Source organism: Stigmatopora nigra, chromosome 16, assembly GCF_051989575.1.
Source record: "Stigmatopora nigra isolate UIUO_SnigA chromosome 16, RoL_Snig_1.1, whole genome shotgun sequence".
Taxonomy (NCBI): domain Eukaryota; kingdom Metazoa; phylum Chordata; class Actinopteri; order Syngnathiformes; family Syngnathidae; genus Stigmatopora; species Stigmatopora nigra.
In genome coordinates, this window is record NC_135523.1 from 7,349,202 (window position 1) to 7,366,800 (window position 17,599).

Sequence of the window (17,599 nt, forward strand, 5' to 3'; positions counted from 1 at the left end):
CAACATTAAATGACAACCTTCTTACCTAAAAGATGTGGAAATGAATGGCCAGTGAAATGTCATCATGATTTATAGGCTTTTATTGAATTTGGATTTGCAGAAATACACAGACACCATATGATGCAAGAGAGACATCTTCAAGTGGGCAACCTCCAACAAAGAGACCTCAGGCCTGTTGCGTGCAAGAAAAAGAGCAAAAGTTAGAATATATTGAGACTGGAGATCCTACTTTTTTGTGGGGCTAAATTTTACCTTGATCAGTCCCAGTCTCCCATTCTGTAACCTCAAGAGTGATCTAGGCACACAGAAAACTGCATCTTGGTGCTAAATAGAGAAAAAAGCACAAGTTAGCATATATACGGCCTGGAGATTAAACAGGTAGGCTTAGTTGTTTTTTTTTTTTAATGGGAAGTAGTTTTTATCTTAATAAACAGTGAAAACTTGATTTAAACAAGGCATTTGGGGGTTGCCAACCAATTACAGCACAGAGAAATCCTACAATAATTTTAATAAACGATCAAGATAAAGAATGAAAATAAGTTAGCGGGTTCTATTTCCTTTTCTCCAGACAAGGCGATTAAATATACAGACTGAGGTTAACAGCTAGAACAAGGGTGTTAAACTCGGGTTGGTTCGCGGGCCGCAATAAGCTCAACTTGATTTCAAGTCAGCGGTACTATTTTTTAAATATTTTTTTCTATTTAAATTTTAAGTTTTTTATAGATCTAAAAACAAATGTTTGAGCTTTTGTTTTCTTCATGAGGGAAAATATCTTGTAATAATTTATTTATCATTTCAAAAGGAAACAAAATATTTGGGGGAAAATGTTCAATACAAGCGTGGAAAACAATTTTGCATCGAAAGCCCTAAATTTTAAGTTTTTTATAGATCTAAAAACAAATGTTTGAGCTTTTGTTTTCTTCATGAGGGAAAATATCTTGTAATAATTTGTTTTTAATTTTAAAAGGAAACAAAATATTTGGGGGAAAATGTTCAATACAAGCGCGGAAAACAATTTTTAAAATAAAAGTATTTTTAGATTTTACAATGTGCTTTTTTAACTTAAAAACACAAAAAGTAAAAAATGGATTAAAAAATACAATTATTGATTTCAAAAAGGGGAAGATGAGGTAATATAATATACATGTATAATCTTCATTAAAATGTGATCCTAACAGAAAGTTAGCACTCATGATTTACTTTCTCGGGCCGCACAAAATGACACGGCGGGCCAGATTTGGCCCGCAGACCGCTACTTTGACACCGGTGAGCTAGGAGAAAGTTGGCTTCAATTTTGTATACGTGATTTTTTTTTGTAAAAACAGAACAATTACAAATCGGGAACGGGCGTTTAGCACGCCGAATGAAAATAATTACATACAAAAAAACAGGAACTAAGTCGTGCCCCTGGATGTCATTCTAAAATGAACACTTACCCAGGAAAATGTCGGTTGATGTCTTGCATTGTTTGATTAAATTTAAAGTCTTGCTACACGACTCAATAATGAAGAGAAAACGGAGAACATGCTTGTTAAGTCAAATCGTGACGTTAACACTAATGCTGACTAGTAACATCTTGCACAAAGCCGGTCAAGAAAAGAAGCCCATACTTAAATTGTCGACGGTGTGTTAAACCTGGCATTAAACTAAGATTTTTGTTGGCGTTTTGGGCTCGATTAATTGCTGAAAAATCTCCCGATCGCGAGATAAAAACGCATTTATTGCTCGATTCCATACCTCGTTGGCGTGCAGTCCACCATGAGAGTAGAAAAAGCGTTCCAAAAGGAAGCGTTACTGCGCATGCACTCAATTAAATCTGTTACGTCGACAATAGGCGCAACCACGCCCATATTGTCCCGTCACATTGAGACGTAACTACGCCCATATCATATACGTCACATTGAAAGTAGAAAAGATGGAGAGTTGCTTACCGCGCTCCTAAGAGGTGGTTTGTCCTCCCAACCCGTCTATGTTTAGAAGATAAAGAAGAATAGTCGTGAGTTGTATGGTATTGATGCTATAAAACAACATACATGTCAACGTGTACGTTTTATACGTATTTTATACGTTTTTTTACCATTTCAAATCATGTACGCCGCACAACGACTTTTGTACGGGAAAAAATCGCCAATATTTTTGAAAACCGATCTCAACAAGACCGTTTTGGCTAAAATCCAAAAAGTCTCGTAGGTTGGTAGCCAACGACGCTACTGTCATCGATCGTTACTATTGTCACGGTATACCAGCAAAAATTATCCCCAATCATATGTATTTTTTTAGCGGTGCATACGGCAATATCGATAAAGGATGACATGCGCATACGTAGATATACATAGAGTAAATATCGCGCGTCGTACGGTGTTTGTACGGTTTTTGGGGGTTTGTACGGGAAATCATAATAATTTATAAGGGCAGTTAACGGCAGAGGTTGACAGGTATGTAACAAGTGATTCATGCGTTTTTCACCGGTGAAATAGAGCGCACCATGGCAACTTTCATTGGTTTTCCGGAAGGAGGCGCTCTTACTTTATTTGAAAATCGTGGAATAGTGGACTAAGAGCGTCTGTTTTAGGAGCGTTTAAAACCCCAATGTGCACATCCATAGCTTTGCCAACATTTTTGTTGATTTTATATGAATTTGATTAATTAGTTAAAGCATGCAAGTGGATTTCTGTTTTACAATGCAATGTTATGTATGTTTTGAATTGTGGAATTGTTCAAGTAGTAATGATTAAAAATATAAACGCATGAACTTCTATTTCGAATTCGAGGTCCTTGTTGCAAGTGATTATATTTTGGAAATACTTTTTATTGCACATTTACAACAATTACGTATGCACAAAACCGGCAGATGATATTGCAAGATAATTTGACTCAAATTGGGCTGCTTTCTGTAATGGGGAGCCCAACTTGTCATAAATATGCAAATGATGTTGAATAATAATAACATGGGTAATAACAATAAAAATATTTCCACTTACATCTTGGTGTGTTTAATCCACTTTCACCTGTCGCAACGTAGCAATGTCAATCAATCAAATTAGTGCATGTCAGACACCACTGGAATCCTATAAAAATGCACAAAAAGAAATGTTTACATTTATGTAAATTCGACATTTAACATTTCAGCTTGATGAAAAAGACGGACAGAAATCAACATAATTGATGGAGGATAGATGAACTGAGCATCAGACCGATTGACTTAGGGATGAATAGATTGATGGACAGTCCGAGACAAATACATTGATAAGTATACGATGAGATTGATTTCCAGATGGATTAATAATCAATAAAAAAAATAACAGATTGATAAGTAGACAATTTGACAGTGGAACTGATTGACTGTTGGGCGGCCAGACAGACGTTTCGTAATTTAAAAAAAAGTCAAAACGAGTGATTCATGATTCATCAATTTCTTATCAAAATCAAAAATAGAAAAAGTCACGTGATAAGTTGAGTCAAAGCTTTGCGTTTGCACCCCTGGTGAGTGAGTGAGTGCATTGTGCAAAGCAGACGCTTCATTGTGACTGGCGCTCAAAGACTCAGCCCGATTGGGTCCGGTGTTGATGGGAGGACTGAATAAATATCGAGCTCAGATGCGCTTCGGGATGAGACAGAGCCGAGAAGTCGAGTAGGAAGCCACTTTAGTAAGCTTAACGCGTGCATCCATCCTAACTTTGAACTCAACTTGTAAGCTACTCTCCGCAGTTGTGCTTTCCTATCCTTGCAGAGGTCCGTGAAGTACCCGCCGTCTTCTCGGCTCCAGGTTGCGTAAAGAGTGGGCAAGATCGCGCCCTGTTTCCTCGTTTATTTTTTTATTTAGATTTTTCTTAGTTTAGTCTGTTTAGTTGTCCATCATGATGATCATTATAGCGGAGTTTTTCGTAGTCATCCTAAAGGTACTGTGGGCTTTTGTAACAGCCGGTACAAAGTGGGTGGTGCGGCCCAAGGAGAAGAGCGTTGCCGGACAGGTGTGCGTGATCACCGGGGCTGGAAGTGGCCTCGGGCGGCTCTTCGCCAAGGAGTTCGCCCGGCGGAGAGCCATCCTGGTGCTGTGGGACATTAACAGCCAAAGCAATGAAGAGACAGCAGAGATGGTGCGGCAAATTTACCACGAAGTGGACACGCCGACCTCCAAAGACGGTGAGTGGTGTTATTTATTAATTTCATACATAACACCATAATAAAATACCTGAGGTGCAATCACCAAGTGTTAAGATCCATGATCTTCTTGCATTTATTTGCATTGGGAAATGCGTATGTCATTCATCGCTCCCAGAAATATGGGCATTATGTAATGTAACCCCCGCTGATATTTATGTATATACATAGACGCTGCAGACGGTGACTTGCGCGCGTTGTCTGTCATCCTGTGCGTTTCAACCAGCGGATTCAAGTTCAATGCAAAACTGTACCGGAGCCAAGCAATTTTGAATTCTTCACTTTTACACTAGATGGCATGCCCCCTCTATTAGGGGAAAATCATTATTGGGATCATTAAATCACTGCAATTATAGTCTTGGGCAGCCCGGTGGATGAGTGGTTAGCGCGTCAGACTCACAGTGGAGGACCTGGGTTAAAATCCAGGTCGGTCCACCTGTGTGGAGTCTGCATATTCCCCTTTGTGGGTTTTCTCCGGGTACTCCGGTTTCTTCCCACATTCCAAAGACATGCATGGAAGGGTGAGTGGACACTCTAAATTGCCCCTTGGTATGAATGTGGGCATGAATGGGTGTTCGTCTCCTTGTGCCCTGCGATTGGCTGGCCACCAATTGACGGTGTCCTCAGCCTCTGTTAGCTGGGATAGGCTCCAGCACCCCTGCGACCCGAGTGAGGATAAAGCGGTTAAGAAAATGAGATGAGAAATATAGTCATATGAAGCCTGTAATGTGTTCCACAATTAAACTGTTATGTTTCCAAGTAGTTTGAAATTAATTATTTTTTGCTGTGTATATTCTAGGATAAGGGTGTCAGCCTTGGGTTGGTTCACGGGCTGTGTTAACGCTAACTCGATTTCATGTGGTCCAGACCATTTTAGATATAATATTTATATTTTTTTTAAATTTATAAATGGATTAAAAGAACTGGAATAAAAACCCTGAATATACAGTTTTTTTATAGATCTAAAACAATGTTGATTTTAGCTTTTTTTTTAAATATATTTTTATATTTTACAAAAGGATTTTTGAACAAAAACAGAATAAAATGATTTAAAAAGGGGAACATCAGGAAATGTAATATACATCTAAACTCTTCATTTTAATTTGATCTCAAAACAGTAAGTAAGTCAGCACTCATGATTTACTTTCCCGGGCCATACAAAAAGATGCGGCGGGCCACATTTAGCCCCTGGGCCGCCACTTTGACACGTGTTCTAGGACATGAAGACTAGTACACAAATATCCAAATAAACAGTTATGGATTCACGCCGACAGGCAAATGTTTTTTCCTTAGCCCTGACAAAGGCCTGTGGAATTAATGAAATTAGTTTAGTACTAACAAACACACATGGCATTCAAACCTCCTCAACCTATTCAAAAAATGTATTCTCATCAGTATTTGATTGATCCACTTTGACTCCCTCAGGTGGTGTGGAAGAAGTGTCCCCATTCCAGCCCCAAGTGTACACGTATGTGTGCGACGTGGGCAAACGCGAAAGCGTGTACTCTACTGCTGAAAAGGTGCGTCGAGAGGTGGGCGAGGTGGACATACTCATCAATAACGCCGGCGTGGTATCGGGCCACCACCTCCTGGAGTGTCCCGATGAATTGATTGAGCGTACCATGGTGGTCAACTGCCACGCACATTTCTGGGTGAGATGATATAGCAGCCTGACGGAATGAAATGCACACACAAACAATTACTTCATCAATATGCTCAGATTCCAAGCAAGCTTCTCAGTATTGTTCCCACATGACATGCATGCCTACAATTAATCTCATCCCACCCTTGGGCCAACTTGGAAAATTAGATTTGTGTTGGTACTTGTATAATCTGGCCGCAAGTGTGTGTGGAGGGTAAGAAATCTCAATTTTCTCGTATTTTCACAAAGCCGCAAGAGAAAAATTATTGGCGTGTTTTCATTTTTGGGCCGTTGTAGTAAGAAGGGATGTTGCGCAAACTACTGTCGTCATTTGTGTGTGTGTGTGTGTGTGTGTGTGTGTGTGTGTGTGTGTGTGTAGTGTACAGATAGAACAATTATAAGGAAAATCTACTTGGAGTGAATGGAAAATTTTATATTTCACCATATTGATGTGAAAATTATCCATATATTAAGTCCAGTTCGAAAAGGTTATTTTGCCCAATCAGACTTGACTTTGGATTGTTCACCAGGCAATCACAAGTTTTCTAGAATGAAAAAAAATCTATGATTAATGTGGTTAAGTACTATTATAACTATACAAAAGTGTGTGTGTGTGTGTGTATTTGCCTTTGTGATAAAAGAAAGTCATAATAAATACCAACGGCCCTGAAGTAGAGGAGGTGATTCATTAAAAGTGCCGCATGAAGATGTATTTGAAAGAGTGTGAATCAGCTATGATTTCATTACGCCGTTATTTGGTATAGTGTGCCCGCAGAACCTTCTTTAAATCGCCGACTCCCAAGGTTAGAGTGCACACAATCCATTTGGCACGTGTCCGAAGCCCCATTCGTCTCTAAATGCATGGCATGGGGTCCCACAAAAACATGACAGCGAGTTTACAACTTGGTCATCACCTAAAAGGCACCCCTGGGTGAAAGAGTAGCCAAGCAGGTCTGATTTAGGAAGCAGGAAATTATGTTTTACGAGCAAAGTCGTCATGCAAAGATGCTGATAATAACCTTTTTTTTATTTTTTTGGCCCTCGGGGCAGACCTATGATTTGTTTCTGTACTTGTCGGAAAGGAAGGATTGGGAAATATATTGTTAGAGAGTATATGTGTGTGTGTATAATGTAGAAGGCAAGGGTTGGGGGGGGGGCTGTGTTGTTGCACTGGGCGGACAGAGGTGCTAAGTGCAGCTGCGAGGGAATCAAGGAGGCCAGTTTTGAGGATGCTTTGGTCATTTGTGAGGATCTACAGACTTTTCAACAAGTCCACATTGTTAGCGGAGATCTCACTCTGGCCGGACCGCAAGTGTTTTTACTCAAAATTCTCAAATATGTTTTTTTTTCCCCGATGATACCCAGTAAGCGTGGCGGGAAAAGAGCAGGGCAAAGGACGCAAGCACCGAGCTGAGGGGTGGGTGAGATGAGAGGGTAATGGTAAGCTGCTATTGACCCACTTTATCTGACAATTGGTTTCTTGTCTGCGGATCCGCTTGACGAGATGCCAGGCGACAGGAGCCAAGTTCCGCAGGCTGCATTCCTGCTGTAGCCAGAGAATAGAGGCAGCCAGGCAGAAGGGTCCTACTTGACTGGTTTTATATGCCCCCCGCCCCACCACCCCTTTTCGTCAGGCCCAGTGCACCTGTACGCCTCTGCAAAGCTAAATGCGGATACTCTACTGGATACCTGCTCATGTCTCATGGATTGAAAAGAGCCAAGTTGTTTGAAAGAGCATAACTTTCCACAAGAATGCTTTCATTGCTATACAGGCAGTCTTTCGGTTTATGAGAAGGTTCCGTCCTGAAATGCAGAAGTAGTAATATCTTTATGAAAAACATTCGTTGTCGATATAAATGAAAAAAAAAAAGCAATTAAATGGCAAAGAAGAAATTTTGCGGTAACAGAGAGTGCCTTCTTATGCTGTCTCATGATCATTTGTGATCGTGAAATTAGGAATTTTTGGAAAGATCTATCTATGCCCTCCACTGTACATTGGTGATGATCCGATAGGGAAATACATACGGCTATTTTTGTAGTCGGATTTGGTCACAAGATCCGATACGATCTAGCAATTCCAGTGTTTTCTGTGCCCATCGTGCTTTTCGGCTGCTGTAAATCTAACTATTAAACAAGGATGTCTGTTGGGGGGTACTAGTAAGGCTCACTTTAATACAAATAATATGATTTATCATTTACTGGTTGGTGGTTACTTTGTCTTTGGAATTATTTTTTACTGGTCTAAAAACATACCTTGAAAAAATAAATCTGGACACTATTACTACACATCAAGTGGTAGTCTACCAAGCAAAACATTTGTGGGCATTTTAAAAGATAATAGTCCAAAATAATTGATGTAATACACATTTTAGCATCCATTTGTGGAGATAAAAATCACAGCTTGAGTGCCTACACTGCAATTTTTTTTTCTATTCCTAAATTGCTTACTTGTGGGTGAGCTGACATTGAGTAAGAGATGGAGAGGGGGGTGGGGGGGGGGGGGGGGTTGGTGGTCCTCAACTGGTCACAAGACAAAGTGTAGACCAAACACTCGTGTTTCCACCTAAAGGAAATTAAAGTAGTGTTCAGATCACAGGTATCAAGCACAAATCATTATATCCAATCATTTTTTTAAATTGATATCTTCATCACATCAATTCTGATTTAGGGTCTTTGGACTCAACAGGTAGTCACATTGAAAAAAAAATCTACCCCATATTTGATTTAAAACAACACATGACAGTGGCTAAAAATGGGATTTAAAAACATCAGATTCCATGTAAGTTGGTCTCTTCTGACCATGAAAATAACTTATTTGAGTTATTTAAAGGGGAAACAGATGTTGTTTCGGTCACTTGAAGCTACGGTATGATGCTTAGGTGACCCAAATCGGTTCTTATTGCCTTTAACTGACTTTAGTGGGATTCTTTCAAGACGTTCAGTACAAGCAAAATCACATGAGATCTGATATTAATCAGCATCTGCCACACATGTTGCAGCATCCAGACTGCATGCATATATACACCCACTGGACCCCAAATGGCCACTAAGGACTTAAAATATCAATATAAGACATTGTTGGAAATCTGTGATTTTGGGAAACACCCATTTTGGTGTTCCTTTGTCAGTAATTGTTATCATTTATATAAAAAAGAATGCACAGTCCATAGTAATTATATGGTTTTGAATGTACAAAATAGTTCTTTCAACATCATTATAATGTAAAAGACCATTTGAAGCTTGAGTTGAAAACTGGCCCTAATATTACATAAAGAACAGTCCAAAGCATTGACTTGATTTTATTTTTTATAATTGAGCGCATATATTACTCTATAGATAGAACTTCTCCTCATGCTGCAGTGCGCTGAATTGATGAATTTTGCTTGCAACCCTCAGGAAAAAAATATTAGTCCCGCGTGAGGTTTATTCATGCCGCAAGCCTCTCTCACAACTATGCACGTGATGTGTCAGTTTTGTTAAGGCTGAGATCTGTAGTTTAATGACCCAGCAGCATTATTTTAAATCAGCACTGACAAATATGAAGCAGCAGAACAAAACTAAAATTATCAGAAGACAACAAACTAAATGTCATAATTAGCAATTAATAAAACAACTGGAACACTAATTTAAAAAAAGAATTAGATCACCACAGATCACCACAATGAAGTACTATTTGCAAAAACACGGATTAAATCTGCAGTATTCCTTACCTGAAATTGAAGGTTTGGAAATCTTTGGTATTTAGTTAAAAAAAGCATGAAAAGCTGAGCAAAAGTAGTGATGATAATTGGAAACTTTATAATGTTATAATAATTTTCTCTAGAGCAACATTTAGTTGCCTTTGTATTTTGTGTTCCTTGAATAAGAACTTTTGCAAACATGGTAACTAAGGCATACCTAATTGGCTTATTTCTGTTTGTGTCAGTAACACACCAGGATTATTATTATTTTTATTTTTGTAATCTTGCCTGAATGTATTATGTTCATTAGGGGTGACCAATATTGTCTCTTTGACACTAAATAATTTTTAAAAACTCACTCAATATTTTAGGTTAATGTCCTTGTATTGGAATTTAGACGAATCATTTACATTTGTTTATTAATATTTCATGATATGGGCCATAGATAGTGAATATGAATTGAATCGTTTGAGTAAAAGATTCATACTGCTATTAATTCTAATGCTTAAAAATGTAATTCGTCTAGCATTTGTTGGAGGATCAGAGCTATTTTTCGCATGCGATTTAATTGAGCCTTTAATGTCTACAATAAACCAACCATGAGATGCGTTTCTGTAAAAAAAATAATTTGCTGCTTTAAATCCACTTTCAGATGAATTATTAATAAAATCAAGACAGGTGCAGAGCCTTTGAAGTCTCTGATTCATGACGGCAGGTCAGATTCCAAAGGTTTTAGCAATTTTAAATTTTTTGGGTTGAAATGGAACAGTTAGCAATGATTTTCACCATGCACTAAGTTTTGAGGCACAATTTGTTCTAAATTAGAAATGGAAATAATAGTGGAAGTGTTCGAATTGGAACAGCCAGTGGTCCAATCAAATTCCCCCCGTCTGCCGTCAGATCATCCGTCTCCTACGAGAAGTCAGCCTAATTAAGAGGCCATCTGGCTCGACGCTGGTGGGGCCAATATTTTGTTCATATTCGTAGCGGTAAGGCGCTAATGCAACCTGACATCCCAGGTGCAAGAAGCTTTTGTGCGGACCCCCAGCGCTTCCCCTACCGCAATTAGGTGGAGCGGCGGGGTAGGGGCCACCCCACGTATAGGCCTGTGTCAGCGGGTAATTTAGCGGAACAAGGGAATGCCGAGGCCCAATTACGGCCGGCTCTTGATGTAAGACACGAGCCCCCCGGTTGCCTTCACACATTTTGTGTCCGATAGGTCAGCAGGGGTCACGGCCGCATGCCGGGAGCTGCCATGAGAGGCGGGACATGGCGATTTTTTGCGAGCGGAGGAGACTCGCTTCTATCGTTATGCTTCATCTGTCGGGAATTGCTCTATTCTTGCAGAAAGCTGATTTTTTTTTTTTTTAGTTTGAGAAATTGCCTGGGACTAATGTCACCTGTGGTTTGGTTTTAATTGAGTTTAAATACCAGTTGTTTGAAAGTTTATATTTACTGTAACATGCAAACTCTTGCCTATTCCTAGAATTTAGCATTTAGACATAATCTTGGTTAATATTTTTAATTATTTTGGTGATTAAATGTAAATACATGTTAATATGCATTTTTAACAGTAAATTGGCAGTTTATAAAAGAAAGTTATACTGGAAAAAATGTTTAAACCTATTTATTGGAGTGGCAAAAGTCTATATCAAATTATACTACATATAAAAAAAGGGGGAAAACTACATTGAAATTTTCAACCATCTCAGGTGGGTCTGGAAAATATCCTCTATGATAAAAGAGTTGGATTTTGTAAAAAAAAGTGTTCTGTTTGTTGGCCAGCATCAGGCAACATCATGCCAGAGCAATCCATTCCTTGCTTACTGGAGGTTTACAGTGGAAGCGAAAAAAAAATTGGCTCGAAGTACATCAGGACATATCTTAAGTTAATGCTTCATTTGCACGCAACATCCTCCCTCATCCGCCGCCATTCTGGCTGGCTCTCACAGAAAACCCCCTCCCTTTTTTTTGATTAGCATCTTGTAATTTATAGCTTTGGAAAAACAGCACGTCTCTGAAAGTGAGTCTAAAACAGGTTTACCTGTACGGTACATCATCCAAAAAACAGTGAAGTCTTCCTTTTTATTGCTTCCAAGTTTCATTATCTGGCAAATTGAGCCAAGACGTAAGCAGACGTGGCGTCTGGTTTGACGGGGCTTTAACAAGACTTTCCCTCCCCCGCGCTGGGATTCGCAAATGTACTATCTGGTACCTCGCTCCCTCTGGTTCTGTTTAAATAGAAGGTGCATTTCTCTGGCAAGAATCCATGCCATTAAACTACAACTTTTTTTTTTTTTATATGAAGACAGACTTACTGGAAATGGAGTGGAATGCATTGTGTTCAGAGGATTTACTTTTAGGAGTTAATCCTCTGCTTGCTAACTTGTGCAAATTTATTCATTCTATTACGGTCAGAACTTTTGGTGATGTTTTTAGTGGGGAGAGACACAAGCAGGCCAACTCACTTCCGTTTGGGGAATTAGCATGGCCCCCCCAACAAAAGGCTTGCTGGTTGTTTTTTGGACCCCCTGCAGGGAGTGTGATTGGTCAGTTCCTGTGATGGCAGTCACACGTCACACCTGCTGATTGGGTCTCGCCGGGTATCTCGGATTTACGTTGGCCCTCTTACGGACGATCGGTTGCCTGATCGAGCGCGTTCTTCACTATCACGTGCCCATGTCAGCACTGCATGCAAAAATATTAAAAATTGTGCATATGACACTTAAATTTCTTGATATTAAAAGATCCCGTCCCAGCAAAAACGTTGAGTCATCTTTTTTTCTGTTTGAAGCTAAAACATTCCGTATTTTCCGGACTATAATTAGCACTTTTTAAATGATATTTTCCAGAGTTAGAATAGAATTTAAATTTTTACAATGAGAGTTGCACAAAGTATATTCTAGGTGTGTTTTCTACTCACAAAATTGCTGGAGTAGTTTTGAAGTGATATTAAAAACATAATTCTGATAATGTTGTGCTGTTTATCTATAAATATCAGGATAATTGTAAATCTTACGTAAGCTGATGCGTATTGAGTTTGTTCTCATTTTTCTTATTATCATTAAGTCCTTAATGCTTGTTTTGCCTAAAATTCCCCTCTGAAAACACGACAGAACTAAATGGCAAAGGATCTTTCATCCTAGTGTTATTTGTCATCACTCAATGATGAAACTGACACATCTAGATGGTGCATAGTGCCTTCTGCATTTGATCTGATGGCCACCGGGAGGCAGGAATATTGTTCCCTTGTGATCTCGGGAATTACATCAATTCAATATATATATATATTTTTTTTCCCCCCATTAAATTAGTCAGGCATACCAGTTATGAATGCAGAATGTAAGCATGCATTGTGTAAGGTGTTGAGTTTTGTGATTGGCGTTGTCACCGGTTCTTTAGTACTCGCATCCACAATGGCCATCAGATCCGTGTGGGAAAATAACACATTGCTGTGGAACACACACATCACATACCTGCTTGTCCAGTGAATACCTGAAGGGCAGAGAAAGGGGTGCAGGGGGTGCGGGGGTGGGTTGACACATCACACTTCTTTTCTTTTCACACCTGTCACAAAGAAAACGGTCAACTTTTTCACATTCCACACTTCATTTTCAATTCATTTTTATGCCTCGTATGAATTTAGACGCCTCTTTGTGCGTCACCATGGAGAAGGAGAGGGGGTGTGGGGGTGTTGGAGGGAGGGTGATCAAAGGGCTTTGGCACATCTGAACTAACTTCATTTTCCACTGTCCTCTCAGACCACCAAGGCGTTTCTCCCCAAGATGTTGGAGTTGAACCATGGCCACATTGTGACAGTTGCCAGCTCCTTGGGTTTGTTCAGCACAGCTGGAGTAGAGGTTAGTATCACAACACAGCGCATGAACATTCATGGTTCCCACCATCCTAGAAAAAGCTAAACAAAACACGATGCCTTTTACATCAAATTCAAGAAGACACTGGGGCCCCCCGGCTCCTGCCACCCAGCACCCGTTAAATTAAGGGACACAGATGAGCATTAGGGAGCCTCTTATAGATTCTTCTACGGGCAGCAGTGGGGGTTGGCGGGGGGCCGAGGAGGGGCTCTACAATGAGTTGACAGCTCCCCAAGAGACAGAGACATCTTCATCTTGGCTCACTCGGTATTCAAGTCACTGCAAATTTTCACAGAAAAACTTTGGCCTTTCATTCCCAAGTGAACTTTTTCTTTTGTTGCTCTCAATATATTATTCTAAAATACCTTGCTAAATGGAAATGTGTGTATATTAAGGGTGCCCAAAATTATTATTTTCATATTCAACGATACACCAGCTAGTTTTGAAATTAGGCGACTAATCAACGTTTGGAGAAATATTACGCTATGAATATTATGCAAATATGTTATTGTATTTTTCCTTCCAAAGAAAAAACAAGATAAAAACAATATCTAATTCAGATTGGTTACAAAAATCATGTTTTTTCATCAATGACTACAAATATAAAAAAGCTATCTTTTGCCCTTTTAAAAAAATAAAAAACATACATACTTATACAAACATAAGAATGTTTTATTTTAAATGTATTTTAGCTAATTGAAATAGTTGTAATTAAAAAAGTACATGAAATATATATATATATATATATATATATATATATATATATATATATATATATATATATATATATATATATATATATATATATATATATATATATATATACATATATACATATATACATATATACATATATACATATATACATATATACATATATACATATATACATATATACATATATATATATATATATATATATATATATATATATATATATATATATATATATATATATATATATATATATATATATATATATATATATATATATATATATATATATATATATATATATATATATATATATATATATATATATATATATATATATATATATATATATATATATATATATATATATATATATATATATATATATATATATATATATATATATATATATATATATATATATATATATATATATATATATATATATATATATATATATATATATATATATATATATATATATATATATATATATATATATATATATATATATATATATATATATATATATATATATATATATATATAAATGAATGAATCTGTGAAAAAATACAAAATATAATTGTAGTATAAATTAATGTATGCTATCATGCATCTAAAAATAAGGCTTTGGAAGGTTTTTAGGCCAACAACAACAATCAAAATAGTTGATTAGTTTTATAACTGATTAGTTTATTCAATTAGTGCTTGTAGCGGTAACATTTTAGGTCCACTGAACAGGTCCACATTCACTAAACAACCTCTCAAAAAAAACAAACAAAACAAAAAGACATTCTCTCCCACACCAAACTGTCTAATGATCTGGCAAAGCATGCTAATGAAGCCCCCTGCTGGGTTAGTCTGTGCCTTTACTTTAGGGCAAACTGACAGAGGTTTTTTTCTTTCTTTTCAGGATTACTGTGCCAGTAAATTTGGCGCTATCGGCTTCCACGAGTCTCTGAGCCACGAGTTAAAGGCTTCGGAAAAGGACGGCATTAATATGACCCTGGTGTGTCCTTACCTGGTGGACACTGGCATGTTCAAAGGCTGCAGAATAAGGCAAGTCTTTTTTGTCTTTGTGGGGATTTTGGGATCACCTGGCAAGAGTTTGTGGTCTCTGATTTTCACCCTATAAAAGTGCCTGACGAATAGCGTCTGATCTTCAAAGTAGCGGTTGGAGTTGCCGCTTTTGTGCAGTTTAGTTGGTGAAAAAGTCAGCTTTCCCAGGAGAACCTTGCCAATAAGTGCACCTGGTCCAAGAAGCTCCGCCCACTATGCACTCACCTTCCGCCTCTCAATTCAGTTAGGCTTTTTGTACAAGACATTTTGAATTTGATACGACCATTTGAAAAATCGTGTGCATGGTTTAAAATTCTAGAATTTCAATCAACCCCACCCAAAACTCTTAAAAAAAACAGTGGCAAGGTGTTAAACTACATTTACAAAGTGTTTCATTACATTTAAAGTGTGTTTATTTTACAAGGAAGTTTTTATCACTGAACTTTTTGTGGGTATACATGAAAGGTTGCCCGGTGGCTCGAGTGGTTAGCACTTCGACCTCACGGCTCTAGGTTCAAATCCAGGTTGGGCTACCTGTGGGGAGGGTTGCATGTCCACCCTGGGCCTAAGTGGGTTTTCTACGGGTACTCCAGTTTCCTCCCACATTCGTAAAACATGCATGATAGGCTGATTGGACACTCTAAATTGCCCCTGGTTATGGGCTGGCCACCGATTCAGGGTGCCCCTCACCTCTGGCCTGAAGTCAGCTGGGAGAGGCTCCAGCACCCCCCCACACCCCTAGTGAGGATGAAGCGGTTCAGAAAATGAATGAATACATTTGTAAAATGTAACATTTGCACACAGGAAGGAGATCGAACCATTTCTGCCACCATTGAAGCCCGAGTTTTGCGTCAAGCAGGCCATGCGTGCTATTCTCACAGACCAGCCAATGATCTGCACGCCTCGCATCGTCTATATGGTCAACTTTATGAAAAGGTGAGGCAAGCTCCTTCGATCCTAAATGCACGGCCGCTCCGAACGTCACTAACGACAATAATTTGCTTTGCAGCATCCTGCCTTTTGAGGCCATCGTGTGCATGTACCGTTTCCTCGGAGCCGACAAGTGCATGTATCCCTTCCTGGCACAGCGAAAGGAAGCCATGAACAACAACGAGGCCAAGAACGGGATCTAGGTGGCGCCGACAGCAACACGGATTGGGGGTGGGGGGTACATCATCCCACAAGCACGAGGAGACGACCACTGATTGGGGGAGGGGGGTGGGGGGTTTATGGGATGAAAGACTGAACCTGGGCTGGTGCACTTGCATTGAGCAAATGCAAAAGTTTACCATATTGTTCCTCTGGAACAAAGAAAGCTGTGTACTACACAATGGATTTATTTGTCGTTTTTGTGTGTGCATTTTTTTTTTTTAAGGAGACATCTATATATACTGTGTCACTAGTTTTGAAACAGTATCCAATAATTAACTATTTAGTCAGCAGCCTTATGTAGTGTCATTGTGGAAATATACAGTATGTTACTGTACAGACAGTAAAACAACAAATCTTTCTTCACTTTATTTTGTAGACCTGCACTGTAATTTCTTAAGCTTTCTCTACACTGCCAACTCAGAAATACTCTTAACGATTAAGTTACATATATTTTGAAAAAAAAATCCCATTTATAAAACGACTGCGTCACTTCTCAAATGGAGAATGTATATCTGTTCAAGATGGCATCATTGTATCTGTTACCAGGCGATCGCTGGAGGGAAATGTATGAAAATATTTCTTTCTTTTTTCACCCCCTTCTAAAAAAAAAAAAAAAAAAGTAACACAGTGCTGTCAGTTTGTCCAGTTGAAAGTGTGTTGCAAATGTTGTGAGTAGCCCAGTAACCCAAATGACTGTCTCCCTATACTGTGTGTCATGTATGAATATCTGCAATATGGGGGACACACCGTTTTAAAAGACATTCCAATAGGTGTCAGTCACAGTGATGAGCCTCAATTCTCTACCTCTTTGTTATTTTGCCTTTTTATTTTTATTTTTTTCCTGAAGACTGCTCCACGGCAAAGCAAAGTGTGATTCCGATGTTTAGTGTCTCTACCTAACTTAAATTAATAAAGTGATTTAGATTATTATGACGTGGTGTTTTGATTCTCCTTTTTCATTATATAGCGATCATGTGTGTTTCCTCAGAATGGCGTGACTCACCTGCAGTAAAGGTCAACTCAGTTTCGCTTTTGTTGAGGTGTTCTCCACCAGTGTGAGTCGACTTTAGCTGTTGTCCTCTCATGTCTTTTTGTGAGTAGACAGGATAATAGGAAACAATCTTGACTAGAAAATCAGTTGGTTGACATTAAATATCTGTAGGTAGGCCAAACTGTAAAATAAAGTACAATGCCATTAAAATCCAATTATTTATATTATCATCATACAAATGTAAATGTCATGAAAAGATCAGGCAGAAACAAACACTTTCAATGACAATTTCATTAACTAAGGGAAATATATTCAACGGTATCTT

At 38.4% G+C, this 17,599-nt stretch overlaps 1 protein-coding gene and 1 long non-coding RNA gene across 2 annotated transcripts; one reads left to right on the plus strand and one right to left on the minus strand.

Annotated features, from left to right (window-relative positions):
- Positions 1–62: 62 nt before the first annotated feature.
- LOC144209716 (uncharacterized) lies at positions 63–1,832 on the minus strand. The gene is made up of 3 exons (XR_013329213.1): positions 1,738–1,832; positions 253–324; positions 63–172 (listed from the first exon to the last, which is right to left on the minus strand). It is a non-coding gene; the product is annotated as an uncharacterized LOC144209716 (long non-coding RNA).
- Positions 1,833–3,507: 1,675 nt separating this feature from the next.
- On the plus strand, positions 3,508–17,216 carry LOC144209800 (retinol dehydrogenase 10-A). Its single transcript, XM_077736312.1, has 6 exons — positions 3,508–4,143; positions 5,587–5,813; positions 13,245–13,343; positions 14,986–15,135; positions 15,940–16,067; positions 16,141–17,216. Exons 1-6 carry the CDS (start codon positions 3,858–3,860, stop codon positions 16,262–16,264), a joined length of 1,014 nt encoding a protein of 337 aa, XP_077592438.1. The 5' UTR covers positions 3,508–3,857; the 3' UTR covers positions 16,265–17,216.
- The last annotated feature ends 383 nt before the right edge of the window (positions 17,217–17,599 follow it).

Excerpts from the sequence above, each read along its gene's own strand:
- LOC144209800 (XM_077736312.1), top strand. The coding sequence starts at position 3,858 with ATGATGATCATTATAGCGGAGTTTTTCGTAGTCATCCTAAAGGTACTG. Across the intron at positions 5,814-13,244 it reads ACTGCCACGCACATTTCTGG|ACCACCAAGGCGTTTCTCCC; the intron begins GTGAGATGATAT and ends CTGTCCTCTCAG. Across the intron at positions 16,068-16,140 it reads ATGGTCAACTTTATGAAAAG|CATCCTGCCTTTTGAGGCCA; the intron begins GTGAGGCAAGCT and ends TTTGCTTTGCAG.